This window comes from Hyla sarda, chromosome 3 (assembly GCF_029499605.1).
Source record: "Hyla sarda isolate aHylSar1 chromosome 3, aHylSar1.hap1, whole genome shotgun sequence".
Lineage (NCBI taxonomy): Eukaryota > Metazoa > Chordata > Amphibia > Anura > Hylidae > Hyla > Hyla sarda.
In genome coordinates, this window is record NC_079191.1 from 91,229,474 (window position 1) to 91,249,765 (window position 20,292).

At 46.8% G+C, this 20,292-nt stretch overlaps 2 protein-coding genes across 5 annotated transcripts in view; one reads left to right on the plus strand and one right to left on the minus strand.

The window, feature by feature from the left end:
• The window catches only part of GPC1 (glypican 1), a 103,653-nt gene extending 100,401 nt beyond the window's left edge, over window positions 1-3,252 (plus strand). For both annotated transcript variants that reach the window (XM_056564562.1, XM_056564563.1), the window contains exon 9: window positions 2,579-3,252. In XM_056564562.1, the coding sequence (XP_056420537.1) occupies window positions 2,579-2,784 (206 nt within the window). In that variant the 3' untranslated portion in view covers window positions 2,785-3,252. The remainder of the gene's footprint in view (window positions 1-2,578) is intronic.
• ANKMY1 (ankyrin repeat and MYND domain containing 1) overlaps window positions 1-20,292 on the minus strand; it is a 79,599-nt gene that overhangs the window by 2,586 nt on the left and 56,721 nt on the right. For 2 of the 3 annotated variants that reach the window (XM_056564559.1, XM_056564561.1), the window contains 5 exons: window positions 20,065-20,218; window positions 16,938-17,001; window positions 16,699-16,850; window positions 13,829-13,998; window positions 3,255-3,391 (listed from right to left, as the gene is read on the minus strand). In XM_056564559.1, coding sequence (XP_056420534.1) covers window positions 13,829-13,998; window positions 16,699-16,850; window positions 16,938-17,001; window positions 20,065-20,218 — 540 coding nt within the window. In that variant the 3' untranslated portion in view covers window positions 3,255-3,391. Of the gene's footprint in view, window positions 1-2,558; window positions 2,788-3,254; window positions 3,392-13,828; window positions 13,999-16,698; window positions 16,851-16,937; window positions 17,002-20,064; window positions 20,219-20,292 lie in introns of those variants that run through there. The other variant, XM_056564560.1, reaches the window with a different exon arrangement.

The window sequence follows — 20,292 nt, forward strand, 5'->3', positions numbered from 1 at the left end:
AGAAAAACGCCATAGGCTCAACATGCTGTGACTTTGCAAAACTGTTAAGGAGCCAAAAAATATTTAAAAAATTCCAAAAATATTTAAAAAATGCCAAACTGAAAAACGCAAAGTGGAAAAAGAATTTAGCGATTTCTCATTGATTTGCAGCTAACATCTGGCCGCAACGTTTTTTTCAATGAAAAAACGCCATGGGGGCCATTTTTGCGTTTTTGGAGGGAAAAACGCACACAAAAAACCAAGTGGAAACTTAGCCTAAGGGTAGGGGCCACCCATGGTGGATTCACTGAGGATTCACAGTCTTTTTGCACCAGCCTTGTGAGTTCGTCCATGCAGATTGAAAAGAAATGGGTGTATTTGCTGGGCCGTGTTTCTGTCACAATTTGTCAGCAAGTTCCACCTATACATCAGCATTCTGTCCAAATGGGATGCAGATGTATTGATGAACATGGCAAAGGCCCCTTTGACTTCAATGGAGAGAACGCAGTGAGCTTGTGACTACGTTGGGGTCATTTTATGAGAGTATATATGTTTGGGTTTGCACTGTACAGCGCAGAACACCACACATTAGGTATACAATCGAAAAATGACCAGAACATAGTCTCTAAGGCTATATTCACACGAATCTCTGCACAAGCCAGAAACCATCCAAATGAATGCGGACGCGCAATTGGCAGCAATTATGCCGTGTAAATATAGCCATATGTCAGAATGTCTAGACACTGTGGGGGCGCCGGCAAAATATGCCAGCGCTAGGACTGCACAAGAATGCGCCGTCTCATAGACAGCTATTCTTTCCGTGCAAACTCCGCACAAAGAATGAACAAGTTCACTATTGAATTTCCATGCCGGAAACATCTGGCACAGAAATTCCACCGTGTACACAGCGCAGCAGAATCCAGTTGAATTCAACGAATTCCAATGCGAAATCCGGCACGAAAATGGCGACGTGTGAACATGGCCTAATTGATCACATTCTGGTCATTAAAGTCAAAGGGGCCTGTGCTAGTACGTTTACACACAGGATGCCGCCATATAGGTAAAATGTGTCTACAAATCATGATGTGAATTCTTGTCCGCACACTAGGATTTTGCTGTGGATTTACATTGTTTTTAGCAGCAAAATCTGTGGATTTTGACTTCCCCCACTAGAGTTAGTGAAGAAAATCAGCAATATATTTGCCGCATAACTTTGGATTTCTTATCGGTTTCAAAAGTACATTTCTGGGCAAATTCCATGCATATCTAGTCCACGTGGCTGGTACTATAAATACTAATGGGGTAAATGTGTGGTTGTAACTTTAGCAAGGCAGAAAGCACCCTATCCTGTGGTCTCCTGGTGCTTTCCAGTCACAGTAACCCCATATGATACAGCACCATAGCATCATAACTGCGGTGACCTGAAGAGCTATGGAGAAGAGAAGGTTGCGCCAATAGAGAAGCTACCATAGGTTATCAATGATTCATTCCTACCAATGTTTGCAGTGAATTTTCCTTGTATTTTTATTTTTTACAAAAATTTGTTGCACCTTTTTTTTTTTTCTACCATGCATTGGGAACCACCAGGGCTATATTATTATAATTTATTTATACAGAGCCCTTGGTTCCAGGGCACTTTACATATGATAATGGTAACAGTACATAACACTAACGTAGGAACATTAAGCATTATACAGGTTAAAGGGGTACTCTGCCCCTAGACATCTTATGCTCTATCCAAAGGATAGGGCATAAGATGTCTGATTGTGGGGGTCCCGCAGATAGGGCCCCCGCAATCTCTGTGCAGCATTTGGCGTTTGTTTAGAACACTGGGTGCAGGCGGCGGGGGTTGTGACGTCACGGCCATGCTCCCTCGTGACGTCACGCCCCCTCAATGCAAGTCTATGGGAGGGGGCGTAGCCACGCCCCCTCCCATAGACTTGCATTGAGGGGGCGTGGTCATGATGCCACAACCCCCACCGCCGACATGATGCCACAACCCCCACCACCGACATTTTGTTCCAAACGCTGGGTGCAGGCGGTGGGGGTTGTGGCATCATGACCACGCCCCCTCAATGCAAGTCTATGGGAGGGGGCTTGGCGGAGCCATGCCCCCTCCCATAGACTTTCATTGAGGGGGCGTAGTCATGATGCCACAACCCCCACCGCCTGCACCCAGCGTTTGGAACAAAATGTCCCGAATGCTGGGGAACCAGAGTACCCCCTTTAACTTGCCGACCGACACAGAGGAGAAGAGAGCCCTGCCTGCCAGGCCTTACAATCTATAATCTATAAGAGAAGGGAAGGAAACAGTAGGTGATGGGGACCTACTGCTACAAGATGGCTTTATCTAAAAATCCAGACTTCTATTGTAGGATGGATTTGGCTTTGGTAAGGCCTATTAGGTAGTAGATCATATTGAACAGGCTCAATGCAGATCAATTGTTGGGCAGCCATCATTGGGCAGGTCTACCATCATATAGACTCTGCTCATAGCAGAGGATCAGATAAACTTTCCTCCGCAGGTCCGACCAACAGATAGCAGTGTTTAGCTAACCTAAGTGTCATCCAGCACTAACCTCTGTGTTTATCTTGGCAGGTGATGACATCAGCGGCTCGGGGAGCGGAGATGGCTGCACCGATACTGTGTGTGTCAAAACAGTTTCCGGAGACTCCACAGCGATCCACACGCAGACACACGTAATACATAAAGATAAGTCACCGAGGGGAAACGCCAGCTTAAACTCATGGAATCTACTGCTCCTTCTTGCCGCTTTGCTTGTGGCACACTTTGCCAGGTGGTAACCTCTGTGAATTGTCATATAAAGGGAAATGCGGTAACTTTTCTCCCTAAATAAACTTGACCTTCTTCTATATTTGGAAGTAGATGAAAATGGAAAGGAAGCAAGTGCTGGAGATTAGGCCACTATAACACTGTGCTCTTCTGCAGGCTCCGCCTGTCTCCATACCTGTACATTATTTGTAATTGCGTGTATTTTATTTTCCAATACAGATAAATCTTATCTGGCTGTTTTTTTTTTGTTTTGTTTTTTTCCTTTGGTTGATAGGAAAAAAAATTGTTAAAAGTGACATAAAGCTTCACTAATATTGTGTCTCTTTTCTAAAATTAAAAATAAAATGACGAAAAAAATGGTAAAATGTAAAATATTTATTAGTGCAAAGACATACTGTTCTATACATATACGACTGACAAGCACAAAGAAGCAATGTATGCAATTTTCCTCGTTTCTATATAAAGTACATTTTTCTTCATATCCGTCACTGGGAGTTTTATTTTGTTTATTCTCAGATTCAGCAGAATTCATCCATTTCTCAGCATTACCGCAGATTTCTGTTTAGTCAGATAACCACTATCCGCTTCAGTAAGCAGGGAGGTCTCATAGGGTGGGCCCTAGGGATTAGTAATACAATACTGACCATGGGGAAAACTGATGCAGATGCACCAGATTTTTTGGTGCTATTTTTGCACCAAAACAAAAGACATATATACTTACTGTACTTGTATCACATTTTTAGACACATTCACACCCCACTTGACAAGGATGCATGGTCTGGTGAAAAGGGGTAGGTGATCAGGAAAGGGGCATTTCTTGAGTGCGTAAATCTTTGCACAACTTTAAAGTACAAGAGTAAAGTAAGCCAACTCTTTGGTGGTCTAAACTTTCGCTAGACAGTCTAAAGATCTAAAGTCTAAAATTGATCAGCAAGCGTGAGCTATTAGACTGCTTAGTCACAATTTATACTTATATACACTAATACTCTCTTATTTTTAAATAGTACAGTGGGGATCAAAAGTTTGGACACCCCAGGTAAAAAATTGTATTAATGTGCATAAAGAAGCCAAGGAAAGATGGAAAAATCTCCAAAAGGCATCAAATTACAGATTAGACATTCTTATAATATGTCAACAAAAGTTTGATTTTCTTTCCATCATTTACACTTTCAAAATAACAGAAAACCAAAAAATGGCGTCTGCAAAAGTTTGGGCACCCTGCAGAATTTATAGCATGCACTGCCCCCTTTGCAAAGCTGAGACCTGCCAGTGTCATGGATTGTTCTCAATCATCATCTGGGAAGACCAGGTGATGTCAATCTCAAAGGTTTTAAATGCCCAGACTCATCTGACCTTGCCCCAACAATCAGCACCATGGGTTCTTCTAAGGGTGCGTTCCCACAGGGCGTATACGCAGCTGTTACGCCGAGCGCTCCGGGTCCCCGCTCCTCCCCGGAGCGCTCGCTACACTTCCCTCTCTGCAGCGCCCCGGTCGGTTCCACGGACCCGGGGCGCTGCGTTACTACCTCCGGCCGGGATGCGATTCGCGATGCGGGTAGCGCCCGCTCGCGATGCGCACCCCGGCTCCCGTACCTTACTCGCTCCCCGTCAGTTCTGTCCCGGCGCGCGCGGCCCCGCTCCCTAGGGCGCGCGCGCGCCGGGTCTTTGCGATTTAAAGGGCCACTGCACCGCTGATTGGTGCAGTGGTTCCAATTAGTGTTTACACCTGTGCACTTCCCTATATCACCTCACTTCCCCTTCACTCCCTCGCCGGATCTTGTTGCCCTAGTGCCAGTGAAAGCGTTCCTTGTGTGTTCCTTGCCTGTGATTCCAGACCTTCTGCCGTTGCCCCTGACTACGATCCTTGCTGCCTGCCCCGACCTTCTGCTACGTCCGACCTTGCTTCTGTCTACTCCCTTGTACCGCGCCTATCTTCAGCAGCCAGAGAGGTTGAGCCGTTGCTAGGGGATACGACCTGGTCACTACCGCCGCAGCAAGACCATCCCGCTTTGCGGCGGGCTCTGGTGAAAACCAGTAGTGACTTAGAACCGATCCTCTAGCACGGTCCACGCCAATCCCTCTCTGGCACAGAGGATCCACTACCTGCCAGCCGGCATCGTGACAGTAGATCCGGCCATGGATCCCGCTGAAGTTCCTCTGCCAGTTGTCGCTGACCTCACCACGGTGGTCGCCCAGCAGTCACAACAGATTGCGCAACAAGGCCAACAGCTGTCTCAACTGACTGTTATGCTACAACAGTTACTACCACAGCTCCAGCAATCATCTCCTCCGCCAGCTCCTGTACCTCCTCCGCAGCGAGTGGCCGCTTCTGGAATACGACTATCCTTGCCGGATAAATTTGATGGGGACTCTAAGTTTTGCCGTGGCTTTCTTTCCCAATGTTCATTACACTTGGAGATGATGTCGGACCAGTTCCCCACTGAAAGGTCTAAGGTGGCTTTCGTAGTCAGCCTGCTGTCTGGAAAAGCCCTGGCTTGGGCCACACCGCTCTGGGACCGCAATGACCCCGTCACTGCCTCTGTACACTCCTTCTTCTCGGAAATTCGAAGTGTCTTTGAGGAACCTGCCCGAGCCTCTTCTGCTGAGACTGCCCTGTTGAACCTGGTCCAGGGTAATTCTTCCGTTGGCGAGTATGCCGTACAGTTCCGTACCCTTGCTTCAGAATTATCCTGGAATAATGAGGCACTCTGCGCGACCTTTAAAAAAGGCCTATCCAGCAACATTAAAGATGTTCTGGCCGCACGAGAAATCCCTGCTAACCTACATGAACTCATCCATCTTGCCACTCGCATTGACATGCGTTTTTCCGAACGGCGTCAGGAGCTCCGCCAGGATATGGACTCTGTTCGCACGAGGCGTTTCTTCTCCCCGGCTCCTCTCTCCTCTGGTCCCCTGCAATCTGTTCCTGTGCCTTCCGCCGTGGAGGCTATGCAGGTCGACCGGTCTCGCCTGACACCCCAAGAGAGGACACGACGCCGCATGGAGAATCTCTGCCTGTACTGTGCTAGTACCGAACACTTCCTGAAGGATTGTCCTATCCGTCCTCCCCGCCTGGAAAGACGTCCGCTGACTCCGCACAAAGGTGAGACAGTCCTTGATGTCTACTCTGCTTCTCCACGTCTTACTGTGCCTGTGCGGATGTCTGCCTCTGCCTTCTCCTTCTCTGCTGTGGCCTTCCTGGACTCTGGATCTGCAGGAAATTTCATCTTAGCCTCTCTCGTCAACAGGTTCAACATCCCGGTGACCAGTCTCGCCAGACCCCTCTACATCAATTGTGTAAACAATGAAAGATTGGACTGTACTATACGTTTCCGCACGGAGCCCCTTCTAATGTGCATCGGATCTCATCACGAGAGGATTGAACTGTTGGTCCTCCCCAATTGCACTTCTGAAATCCTTCTTGGACTTCCCTGGCTTCAACTCCATTCCCCAATCCTGGATTGGTCCACTGGGGAGATCAAGAGTTGGGGGCCCTCTTGTTCCAAGGACTGCTTAAAACCGGTTCCCAGTAAACCTTGCCGTGTCCCTGTGCTTCCTCATGTAACCGGTCTCCCTAAGGCCTATATGGACTTTGCGGACGTTTTTTGCAAAAAACAAGCTGAGACTCTACCTCCTCACAGGCCTTATGATTGTCCCATTGACCTCCTCCCGGGCACTACTCCACCCCGGGGCAGAATCTATCCTCTGTCCGTCCCAGAGACTCTTGCCATGTCTGAATACGTCCAAGAAAATTTAAAAAAGGGCTTTATCCGTAAATCCTCCTCTCCTGCCGGAGCCGGATTTTTCTTTGTGTCCAAAAAAGATGGCTCTCTACGTCCTTGCATTGACTACCGCGGTCTTAATAAAATCACGGTTAAGAACCGCTACCCCCTACCCCTCATCTCTGAACTCTTTGATCGTCTCCAAGGTGCCCATATTTTTACCAAACTGGACTTAAGAGGTGCTTATAATCTCATCCGCATCAGAGAGGGGGATGAATGGAAAACGGCATTTAACACCAGAGATGGACACTTTGAGTATCTGGTCATGCCCTTTGGTCTATGCAACGCCCCTGCCGTCTTCCAAGACTTTGTTAATGAAATTTTTCGTGATCTACTATACTCCTGTGTTGTTGTATATCTGGACGATATCCTGATTTTTTCTGCCAATCTTGAAGAACACCGCCAGCATGTCCGTATGGTTCTTCAGAGACTTCGTGATAATCAACTCTATGCCAAAATAGAGAAATGTCTGTTTGAATGCCAATCTCTTCCTTTTCTAGGATACTTGGTCTCTGGCCAGGGACTACAAATGGACCCAGATAAACTCTCTGCCGTCTTAGATTGGCCACGCCCCTCCGGACTCCGTGCCATCCAACGTTTTTTGGGGTTCGCCAATTATTACAGGCAATTTATTCCACATTTTTCTACCATTGTGGCTCCTATTGTGGCTTTAACAAAAAAAAATGCCGATCCCAAGTCTTGGCCTCCTCAAGCGGAAGACGCCTTTAAACGACTCAAGTCTGCCTTTTCTTCGGCTCCCGTGCTCTCCAGACCTGACCCATCTAAACCCTTCCTATTGGAGGTTGATGCCTCCTCAGTGGGAGCTGGAGCTGTCCTTCTACAAAAAAACTCTTCCGGGCATGCTGTTACTTGTGGTTTTTTTTCCAGGACCTTCTCTCCGGCGGAGAGGAACTACTCCATCGGGGATCGAGAGCTTCTAGCCATTAAATTAGCACTTGAGGAATGGAGGCATCTGCTGGAGGGATCAAGATTTCCAGTTATTATTTACACCGATCACAAGAACCTCTCCTACCTCCAGTCTGCCCAACGGCTGAATCCTCGTCAGGCCAGGTGGTCTCTGTTCTTTGCCCGATTTAATTTTGAAATTCACTTTCGGCCTGCTGATAAAAACATTAGGGCCGATGCTCTCTCTCGTTCCTCAGATGCCTCTGAAATTGAACTCTCTCCTCAACACATCATTCCTCCTGACTGCCTGATTTCCACTTCTCCAGCCTCCATCAGGCAAACTCCTCCAGGAAAGACCTTTGTTTCTCCACGCCAACGCCTTGGGATCCTCAAATGGGGTCACTCCTCCCATCTCGCAGGTCATGCGGGCATCAAGAAATCTGTGCAACTCATCTCTCGCTTCTATTGGTGGCCGACTCTAGAGACTGATGTGGTGGACTTTGTGCGAGCCTGCACTATCTGTGCCCGGGATAAGACTCCTCGCCAGAAGCCCGCTGGTTTTCTTCATCCTCTACCTGTCCCCGAACAACCTTGGTCTCTGATTGGTATGGATTTTATTACTGACTTACCCCCATCCCATGGCAACACTGTTATTTGGGTGGTTGTTGATCGATTCTCCAAAATGGCACATTTCATCCCTCTTCCTGGTCTTCCTTCAGCGCCTCAGTTGGCTAAACAATTTTTTGTACACATTTTTCGTCTTCACGGGTTGCCTACACAGATCGTCTCGGATAGAGGCGTCCAATTTGTGTCTAAATTCTGGAGGGCTCTCTGTAAACAACTCAAGATTAAATTAAATTTTTCTTCTGCATACCATCCTCAATCCAATGGACAAGTAGAGAGAATTAACCAGATCTTGGGTGACTATTTACGACATTTTGTTTCCTCCCGCCAGGATGACTGGGCAGATCTTCTACCTTGGGCCGAATTCTCGTATAATTTCAGAATCTCTGAATCTTCCTCCAAATCTCCGTTTTTCGTGGTCTACGGCCGTCACCCTCTTCCCCCCCTCCCTACCCCCTTGCCCTCTGGTCTGCCCGCTGTGGATGAAATTTCTCGTGATCTTTCCACCATATGGAAAGAGACCCAAAATTCTCTCTTACAGGCTTCTTCTCGCATGAAGAGATTCGCAGATAAGAAAAGAAGAGCTCCTCCCATTTTTTCCCCTGGAGACAAGGTATGGCTCTCCGCTAAATATGTCCGTTTCCGTGTCCCGAGCTATAAGTTGGGACCACGCTATCTTGGTCCTTTTAAAGTTTTGTGTCAAATTAATCCTGTCTCTTACAAACTTCTTCTTCCTCCTTCTCTTCGTATCCCTAATGCCTTTCACGTCTCTCTTCTTAAACCTCTCATCCTCAACCGTTTTTCTCCTAAATCTGTTCCTCCCACTCCTGTTTCCGGCTCCTCGGACATCTTCTCTGTCAAAGAGATTTTGGCCTCTAAAAAGGTCAGGGGAAGAACTTTTTTTTTAGTGGATTGGGAGGGTTGTGGTCCAGAAGAGAGGTCCTGGGAACCTGAGGACAATATCCTGGACAAAAGTCTGATCCTCAGGTTCTCAGGCCCCAAGAAGAGGGGGAGACCCAAGGGGGGGGGTACTGTTACGCCGAGCGCTCCGGGTCCCCGCTCCTCCCCGGAGCGCTCGCTACACTTCCCTCTCTGCAGCGCCCCGGTCGGTTCCACGGACCCGGGGCGCTGCGTTACTACCTCCGGCCGGGATGCGATTCGCGATGCGGGTAGCGCCCGCTCGCGATGCGCACCCCGGCTCCCGTACCTTACTCGCTCCCCGTCAGTTCTGTCCCGGCGCGCGCGGCCCCGCTCCCTAGGGCGCGCGCGCGCCGGGTCTTTGCGATTTAAAGGGCCACTGCACCGCTGATTGGTGCAGTGGTTCCAATTAGTGTTTACACCTGTGCACTTCCCTATATCACCTCACTTCCCCTTCACTCCCTCGCCGGATCTTGTTGCCCTAGTGCCAGTGAAAGCGTTCCTTGTGTGTTCCTTGCCTGTGATTCCAGACCTTCTGCCGTTGCCCCTGACTACGATCCTTGCTGCCTGCCCCGACCTTCTGCTACGTCCGACCTTGCTTCTGTCTACTCCCTTGTACCGCGCCTATCTTCAGCAGCCAGAGAGGTTGAGCCGTTGCTAGGGGATACGACCTGGTCACTACCGCCGCAGCAAGACCATCCCGCTTTGCGGCGGGCTCTGGTGAAAACCAGTAGTGACTTAGAACCGATCCTCTAGCACGGTCCACGCCAATCCCTCTCTGGCACAGAGGATCCACTACCTGCCAGCCGGCATCGTGACAGCAGCGTATTTCAGGCTGTGCAAAATTTACGCCAGCAGTGGGAAATACGCTGCGTATTCCTTGCTCACTATACACACAGGGCTTTCCGGCGGCAGCCCTATGTGTGTAGTGAGTTTTTGAGGCGGAGCCGTGTGCCGGCATGACTGTGACGCGTGGCTCCGCCTCCAAAACTCACTACACGCATAGGGCTGCCGCCGGAAAGCCCTGTGTGTATAGTGAGCAAGGAATACGCAGCGTATTTCTCAAAGAACTGGAAGACTTTTGTAAGGAAGAATGGGCAAAGATACCTCAAACAAGAATTGAAAGATTCTTGGCTGGCTACAAAAAGCGTCTACAAGCTGTGATACTGGCCAAAGGGGGCAGTACAAGATATTAACTCTGCAGGGTGCCCAAACTTTTGCAGACGCCATTGTTTTGTTTTCTGTTATTTTGAAAGTGTAAATGATGGAAATAAAATCTAACTTTTGTTTACATATTATAAGAATGTCTAATCTGTAATTTTATGCCTTTTGGAGATTTTTCCATCTTTCCTTGACTTCTTTATGCACATTAATACAAATTTTTACCTGGGGTGCCCAAACTTTTGATCCCCACTGTACAAAGACCAGAGAGTTATTGCAGTGGCTCAGGCTATTTGATAAATCTGCTCCATCTTTAGACTATCTAGTCTAAGTTTACACCAATTATTAGTTGACTTACTTTACACTAAAATGTTATGCCACAATGTTGGTGCAAGCTGTTAGCACACTGGGTTGCACGCAGACCACGCCCACAGTCTAACATAGACACACCTATGTTCTGCCAAGCCACACCCCTTGTCAAGCAAGCCACAAAAGTTTCTAAACAGTGTTCATAACTACTAAGGTAAGCCAGTTTTGGCGCAAATTGTACCACAATTCTGGTGCATCCGCCTCAGTTCGTTTAAAGTTTTCTGTGTAGACTATGTATCCACAGAAAGGGTGTGGATTTTATGCAGCAGGTATCGACTGGGTGATGGACCCCCCTTCCTATTCTGTCTAACCACCTAGGTGCCACAGTCCCTTTTGACTGCAGCATCTAGGGGGTTAAACATCCAGGACCAGAGATCTTTCCAAACCAAGCCACTGCTGGCAGGTGTCAGCTGTAATACACAGCCGGCACTGACCACATATGTAGTGCGTACAGTTCCTGAGCCTGCACCATGTTTCCCAGCACATGTGGATTGCATTAAAGGGAATCTGACAGCAGCATCTCTGGCACTAACATGAATATACAGGGTAATAGTGGGGGTGATGCAGATTCAAATGCAGTTTACCTTCTAAAAATCTGCTATGCCGTTCCATTGCAAATCGGTCTTTCTGTGCAATGAGGTGTTCTTTATGCTGTCCTAGTAATGCTTCTGCGGCCTTATTCAATATTAATCCCTTCTTATGCTGCATGTCCATGAAAGGGGTGGGGTTATTGACTGAAGGGGTGGAGTTATAGGCCGGTGAGAGCTGGAGAAGCATTGCTAGGACTGCATAAAGATCAGCATCGCCGACACTATTACCCTATATATATATATATATATATATATATATATATATAAGCTAGTTCAGGTGATGCTGCCATCACATTCCCTTTAAAGGGGTTCTCCGGTGCTTACACATCTTATCCCCTATCCAAAGTATAGGGGATAAGATGCCTGATCGCGGGAGTCCCGCCGATGGGGACGCCCGTGATCAACTGTGGCCCTCCAGATGTTGTAAAACTACAATTCCCAGCATGCTGGGAGTTGTAGTTTTGCAACATCTGGAGGGTCACAGTTTGGAGACAATTGCTTTAAGGGGTAAATAAGGAACACATATGATAGGATCATATGATGTTATCTGAAGTCATCAGCTCATTACCTCATCTAGTCATCCAGCCCCAGATATCATTTTTCAATAGCTTCTTTATTTCTTATGGTGGCTTGCATCCCTGTTCCCCTTGCATCTCACTGCACTAGATGTATTCTTTCCTTATTAAGGTTATGTTCACACAGCGGAATGTCCGCATGGAAAATGCCGGCACTAGGACCACTCAGAATTGGGACCACCCATAGACGGTTAGGCATTCCCAAGCAGATTCTGCAGAAAGAATTGGCACATCAATTCTTTCTGCTGAGGAAGGAACTGGAGTTTCACGACAGAAACATGGCAGAAATTCAGGACACTCCTGGGGTAATACTGCAGGTTCTACAGCCGTAGCTGCATTCACACTATTTAAAGGAGAACTCCAACCAAATGAAATTGGCTACATATAGCTGCACATGATAAAGCTATATAACTTTCCAATGTAAAGTGTAATCTTTGCTGAGCAAATACCCTGTTTCTCTCAGCTTTTATTCCAGACAGGAAGTCCAGGAGATCTTATCACACTGATGACTAGCGTCTACCGTAGACAACACTTCACACTCCCTTCTCCCCAGCTCAGAGAGCTGACAGCTTTAGTGTGCCGTGTTTGAGTGTCCCTAATTGGCTGGAGGGTAACAACCCCCCCCCCCCCCTCCCTGCTCACTCTCACAGCAGCCCCTCCCTGCAGCTCACACAGGAAACAAGCCCAGTTGGGGAAATTTATCAAAACCTGTGCAGAGAAAAAGCTGACTAGTTGCCCATAGCAACCATTCAGCTCGCTTCTCTCATTTTTTAAAAGGCCTCTGAAAACTAAAACAAGCCATCTGATTGGTTGCTATGGGCAACCAGTCAGCTTTTCCTTTGCACAAGTTTTGATAAATCTCCCCAAGTATGTGTAGTTTTTTGCTGAATCAGGATTTTCAAAGGCTGTTTATAGGGGCTTTGGAGGTCTGATTTTGTAACAAATCAACTGAGATGCCTTGAGGAGTCATGTGAGTTTATAAATAACTTATTTAAGTTGTTTTTTTTTACCAATTTTGGCTGGATATCTCCTTTTATTGCTTTATTTATAACCTTATTTTTTTTTCTTTCTGTTTTTACAGTTTTCTCTCAGCCGTTTTCTGCTTTTGTACCATATTATTTTTCTGCCATTTACTGCTCAAAACAAGGTTAAAAAAAAACCAATTGTGAACATATAGCCTTGAAGGGGTTATCCAGGGATAGATAAACAGTTTGCTTCCAAAAATAGTGCCACACTTGTCTGTAGGTTATGTGTAGTACAACAACTTGGCTCCGCTCTGAGCTGCAATACCACGCACAACCTGAGGGCAGCTTTGTCTTCCATATTCTGGATAACTCCCTCAGGGTAGGGTCACACCTTTTCCCACAGTTGAAATTTTGCATGTGGAATTCCGCATGCAGAATAAATAGCTTTTACGGGTAGCAACATAATGCGCTGGCAGATTTTCTGCTGCTGAAATTAAGCAGCGTAAAATCTGCAAGCGGAATTTCAGATCTTGGAAACACTCTAAGAATGTGCTATGTGTGACCCTCTCCTTAAGGGCTCGTTCACACAGCGTATTTTACGCTGTGGATCCGCCGACGATGGATCCAGTGTGCTTCAGATACAGTGTGCTTCAGATGTGCATGCTCGGAGCAGCAATTTGCCGCTACGAGCAGACACACTGTGATGTGCGAGTCGCCGCGCGCATGCGCAGTATACTCGCACACACTGCGGCTGCTCTCGGCCTAGCTCAGGGAGCAGGGGGAGCGGCCCCGATGTGTGCAAGTACACCGTGCATGAGCGGCGACTCGCATTTCGTAGCGGTGTGTCTGCTCGTAGCGGCGGATTGCTACTCCAAGCAGGCACATCTGGAGGCACCCTTTAGGGGTCCATATTCGTGAGAACGAGCCCTAAAGCTATATTCTGGCTGCAGTTCTATGTGGAAAAGGGACGCAGTGCCATACCAACATTGCCACCCTTTCATTCTGAACTTCAATGGGATACCAGAGGTCAGACCCCCTCTGATCATAAAGGGATAGAACAGAATTACATGAATCCGGAAAATCTTACTGCACCAAATAAAAGAAACACAGATAAAACGTTGAATGCAGCAAATAATAGTGAAGTGCGGTCACATGGAATCTCTACCTAATTGTAACTGTAGTTCTCGCTGGTACTCGGCATGCGGTCACCATAAGCCTCGTGTCCCGATGACTCCTCAGCATGCAGATGCTTGGCTGGGCTGTTCTTTCTTCCTTTGGCTGAATGCATCTTAATACTTGCCCTTCCTATCGCTGACATCTTACCACTGAGTTTCCCTACAAAAAAAAAGGAATAACCGTGCTATAAACCATCATCCTGCAGTGCTTTTTCTTCCTGTCTCCAGCAGTAGTCCTACAGTGTACTCACTCCTAGAAGACATGTGTACTTGCCAGGGGCCACAATCACATACGGCACCCTCACACACTTTTTTACAGTGGTATTGTGGTACACTTTCTTACAAAAGGTAATGGCCTTTACTAAGGCCTTTACTAAGGCAGTGTTTCCCAAGCAGGGTGCCTCCAGCTGTTGCAAAACTACAACTCCCAGCATGCCCGGACAGCCATTGGCTGTCCGGGCATGCTGGGAGTTGTAGTTTTGCAACAGCTGGAGGCATCCTGCTTGAGAAACACTGTACTAAGGTTGTCCCCTGTTAAAATAAGCCCATTTAAAACCCGTTTGAGAATTTTTCAAACGGGTTGCAAACGGCTATAAAAAAAATCCAATTAATGTCAATGGGATTTTTTTTTTACAATCCTTTATCACCCGTTTGCTTCCTGTCCCGTTTTTTTTTTTACGGGAAAAGAAGGTGCATGCAGTATTTTTTTATCCCGTCAAAAATAACGGTATAGAAACAGATATTATAAATTTAACATTGAAGTCTATGGGGTAACGGATTGAAAGTGGATGAGTCTTTTCAATCCGCGCTTGATCCGCTATTACTTCTGAGCATGCTCAGAAGAGGTGTGAGGAACCAGGAAGTAGCCAGACAATAATAAAAACGGAAAATAAACGGATTAAAAACTGATGCAACCGGATCCCACTTAAGGGTATGTTCACAAGTACGTAGATTTGATGCGCAGGATTTTCTGCTGCAGATTTTCTGCTGCAGATTTCAATGTAAACTAAATGGGTACTCCATTCAACTGATGGCAGAAAGATAAGGGGTACTCCACCCTTAGACATCTTATTCCCTATCCAAAGGATAGGGGATAAGATGTCAGATCACCGCGGTCCCGCTGCTGGGGAGCCCTGGGATCCCCGCTGCGGCACCCCGCTATCATTACAGCACAGAGCGAGTTCGCTCTGTGCGTAATGATGGGCGATACAGGGGCCGGAGCAGCGTGACGTCATGGCTCCGCCCCTCGTGACATCACGGCCCGTCCCCTTAATGCAAGTCTATGGCAGAGGGCGTGATGACCGCCACGCCCCCTCCCATAGACTTGTATTGAAAGGGGTGGGCCGTGACGTCACGAGGGGCGGAGCCGTGACGTAACGATGCTCCGGCCCCTGTACTGCCCGTCATTACGTGCAGAGCGAACTCGCTCTGTGCTGTAATGATAGCGGGGTGCTGCAGCGGGGATCCCGGGGATCCCCAGCAGCGGGACCACGGCGATCTGACATCTTATCCCCTATCCTTTGGATAGGGGATAAGATGTCTAGGGGCGGAGTACCCCTTTAAACAGATTTCTAAATTACTTCTATTGAAAAATCTTAATCCTTCCAGTACTTATCAGCTGCTGTATGATCCACAGAAAGTTCTTTTCTTTTTGAGTTTCCTTTCTGTCTGACCACAGTGCTCTCTGCTGACACATCTGTCCATTTTAGGAACTGTCCAGAGCAGGAGAAAATCCCCATAGAAAACCTATCCTGCTCTGGACAGTTCCTGACATGGACAGAGGTGTCAGCAGAGAGCACTGTGGTCAGACAGAAAGGAAATTCAAAAAGAAAAGAACTTCCAGTGGAGCATACAGCAGTTGATAAGTACTGGAAGGATTAAGATTTATTTATAGAAGTAATTTACAAACCTGTTTAACTTTCTGTTTAGAAGCAATGATGGGGTAAAAGCGGGACGGGGGACAACGGCCGTGTGAACGAAGCCTTAGATTGTTGTGTAGTTTTCTTTGTGGGTTTTAATTCCCTACCATTTTTTCCCCACAGTATTTACTAAGGTTTCCCTACATTTTGCACTTTTCCCTACACATTGCTTTTTTTTTTTTTACACATGCTCTGATCTGTCGGGGTTTTCTTCAGCTCAAACCCACCACAATTTCTGTGAAAACCTTAATAAATATGTTGGATTTTGGTGAAAATGTCGGAGACACGCCCCATTTTCCCGACAGCCACACCCCCTTTTTTGGGTTCTCTCAGTAAAACGGAGAGTTGGTCGGGTTTTTCTCAATTCTGGCACAAATTCTGGTGAAGACAGAATCTGGCGCACCACCCAATATAACAGGTCGGGTTTACATTAGTAAATCAGGGTCAATGGGGGAGATTTATCAAAACCTGTCCAGAGGAAAAGTTGCCCAGTCGGCCATAGCAACCAATCAGATCACTTCTTTCATTTTTACAAGGCCTCTGCAAAATGAAAGAAGTAATCTGATTGGTTGCTATGGGCAACTTCTCCTTTGCACAGGTTTTGATATATCTCCCCCCCATGTGTATAAATATTAAACCATTATAAAGGATATATTCACGTTTGCAACCACTTCTTTATTGCTCCAATGTATATCAAATAAAAAAAGAGGCAACTTTCTAAACCAGTGTTTTCCACACGGTGTGTCTCCAGCTGTTGCAAAACTACAACTTCCAGCATGCCCGGACAGACATTGGCTGTTCAGGCATGCTGGTAGTTTTGCAACAGCTGGTGACACATTGTTTGGAAAACACTTGGCTAAGTGCCACATAAAAAGCTAATATTTGATTATCCATTTGAAGTTTGTCAGTAAGGCATGTGCCACTGTCTTGTTGGTGTTTACCTGTAAGCTGCTGACATTCATCTTTGTGTATTTCATCCCATGATCTCTTTTTGCACTGTTTGCTACATGTATATACACTGTAACAGCGCAGGCATGGGGTCAGCTTGACGCCGATGGAACGGCCACAATGGTAACAGTACTTGAAGAAGGTTCTGATAAACAGAAGCACAAAAGATGTCAGCAGAGAATGCATAAAAACAGCTGCATGTAAGATGGCGGCAGAAGATAATAAGCCTCACCGGGTTGGTGGCACGCTCCCTTCTCCAGCTGTTGCCTTCACGTTTTCCTTGGCGTTTGCTTCTCCTATATGGTAAGATATAAAATTAACCCAGATACTGTATTTTGTAGAATATTAGGCTGTTCAGTGATTGTACTCAATGGTGAGGCCATGGATTGATAAAGATTTACTGGGAATTTTGCGGGTACTTATAGGGTTATTCCCATCATATAAAGCTATGGCTACGGCATGGCATCACTTTTTGATCAGTATTCATCTGACCTCGGGGATTTCTGACAATGAAGGAGCTGCAGCGTTGATTTAGATTACTCAATATATTAAAAGGGTATTCCGGGCAAAAACATCTTATCCCCTATCGAAAGGATAGGGGATCAGATGTCTGATCACAGGGGGGCCCGCCGCTGGGACCCCCCGCGATCTTCCTGCAGCAGCCCGCATTCTATGCGTAGCTGCGTCTGAAGTTTCGGAAACCTCCGGGCTTCCGAGACCGGGACGTGACGTCACACCACGCCCCCTCTATTTATTTCTATGGGAGGGGAGTAACGGCTGCAACGCCCCCTCCCATAGACATGAATGGAGGGGGCGTGGTGTGACGTCACGTCCCCGTCTCGGAAGCCCGGAGGTTTCCGAAACTTCAGACACAGCTACGCATAGAATGCGGGCTGCTGCAGGGAGATCGCGTGTGGCCCCAGCAGCGGGCCCCCCTCAGACATCTTACCCTTTATCCTTTCAATAGGGGATAAGATGTTTTTGCCCGGAATACCCCTTTAATTATATTGGCTTACTCAGTATATATTAGCATTAGAACACTATGCTATAGTAATAAACTAGGGATTGAGCCTGGACATATATCAAAGGACATAACAGAGAACCCATCTTGTTAGCATCTGCACTTAAAGGGGTACTCCACTGGTCAGCCTTCGGAAGAAAATGTTCCGAACGCTGTTTTCGTGCTGCGGTGGTCAGCCACGCCCCTCCTGACGTCACGACAACGCCCCCTCAATGCAAGTCTATGGGAGGGGGCGTAATGACCGCCACGCCCCCTCCCATAGACTTGCATTGAGGGGGCGTGACCGTGACATCAGGAGGGGCGTGGCCGACCACAGGAGTGCAAAAACAGCATTCGAGATAATTACTTCCAAACGGTGGCCAGTGGAGTACCCCTTTAATAAACAAAAGCCATAACCCAATGAAATCTACTATCTTGTGTTGATAAATGATGTTATTTCTTACTTATAGTGCTTTGTGTCACTTTCTTCACTATTCATACCTAAAGTGAAAGTACAAATTCTGCAGCATCCATACAGGAATCTTTACTAGAGGACTGCAATGGGATTGGGACCTGATAGAAAAAAACTTGCAGGAGCGACCGGTCACAGAACATACAGCGGGTCGTGCTAAATCCTGCAAACCTCTGAAATGCCACACGGGGGTGATGAAACAGCACAGAGGCTAATGACATTGCACAGGGAGGTTATCTCTAAAAGCTGTGACAAAATGTTTGTGGGATCAGGGGGGACGTTACGGGAGCGGAACACACACCTAATCTGTACATGGCTTATCTGCACTGCACTGGCAGCCCTGTGACCTTATAGCTGAACCCTAAGGGTAGATTCACTTTACCAAAAGAGTGCCCTTTAGGACTCTTTTCTGTTGGTATAAAATAGACATTATATATAATATACATATATAATATATATATATATATATATATATATATATATATATATATATATACGTATATACATACATACAGAGTATAAAATAGTTGGTGATGCTATTCTATCTTGACAAAAATGACAAACTGTGTAGTAAAGTACACATTTTTTAGACATGGGAGCCTATAAGTGATGGATGCCTCTATGTACTGTAGCTATACAGAGGCATCAGTCAGAGTATACATCGGAAAACCTCCTGGCATATCTACAATATACCCTTACTGCGTAAGGGTGTGTTCCCACAGGGCATATACGCAGCGTATTTGACGCTGCACAAAATTTACGGCAGCAGCGGGAAATACACTGCGTATTCCTTGCTCACTATACACACAGGGCTTTCCGGCAGCAGCCCTACGTGTGTAGTGAGTTTTGGAGGCGGAGCCGCGCGTCACAGACACGCCGGCACACGGCCCCGCCTCCAAAACTCACTACACACATAGGGCTGCCGCCGGAAAGCCCTGTGTGTATAGTGAGCAAGGAATACGCAGTGTATTTCCCGCTGCTGCCGTAAATTTTGTGCAGCGTCAAATACGCTGCGTATACGCCCTGTGGGAACGCACCCTAAATGTCATTAGAACTCCCACAATGCACTGGGACCAGCGATCAGCTATAATCTGTTGAAAAAACAGGCAGTAAGTTTTCTCTTGCCGCCAAAGGGCAAATAAATCATTACACATGGTCCCTTGACATGAATAGTCTGTCTGTATAATGCAGGACAGCACAGATCAGCCAAAGGGATACTGGGGGAGATTTATCAAAACCTGTGCAAAGGAAAAATTGCCCAGTTGCCCATAGCAACCAATCAGATCGCTTCTTTCATTTTGCAGAGGCCTCGTTAAAAATGAAAGAAGGGATTTGATTGGTTGCTATGGGCAACTGGGCAACATTTCCTCTGGACGGGTTTTGATAAATCTTCCCCACTGTTTGTAACTAGAGATGAGCGAACTTACAGTAAATTCGATTCGTCACGAACTTCTCCGCTCGGCAGTTGATGTCTTTTCCTGCATAAATTAGTTCAGCTTTCCGGTGCTCCGGTGGGCTGGAAAAGGTGGATACAGTCCTAGGAGACTCTTTCCTAGGACTGTATCCACCTTTTCCAGCCCACCGGAGCACCTGAAGGCTGAACTCATTTACGCAGAAAAAGTCATCAACTGCCGAGCCGAGAAGTTTGTGACGAATCGAATTTACTGTAAGTTCGCTCATCTCTATTTGTAACCATTACTCCACTCTGGCCAAGAGATGAGGATCCTGAACAAAGGACTCTTTATATTTACCCAGAATTCCCTTATGAATTCACATTTACCATATAATACCTGATACAGAACAATAAGATAAATAGTCTGTAGTGGTTCAGTGCTGGATAACTTGTATTATTTTCATCACCAAGTATTGTATAAAGGTGCAGCTTACGGGCGGTGCCATCTTTTGTCCACTCCAGTTCCTTTGCTAGCGCTGCCTCCCGAGTGAGTTTTCCCAAGTGCTCTAGTAGTTGCTTGCGAGCGTTGAAGGTGTCCCGCTCCTCTGGTAATAAGGCATGGTAAGGTGTGTGTGCAATCCTCTTATCCTACAATACACAAGCCATCAATACACTATGAACACTGTTGTATGTAGGTATTTGAAGGCGTTGTCACATCTCAA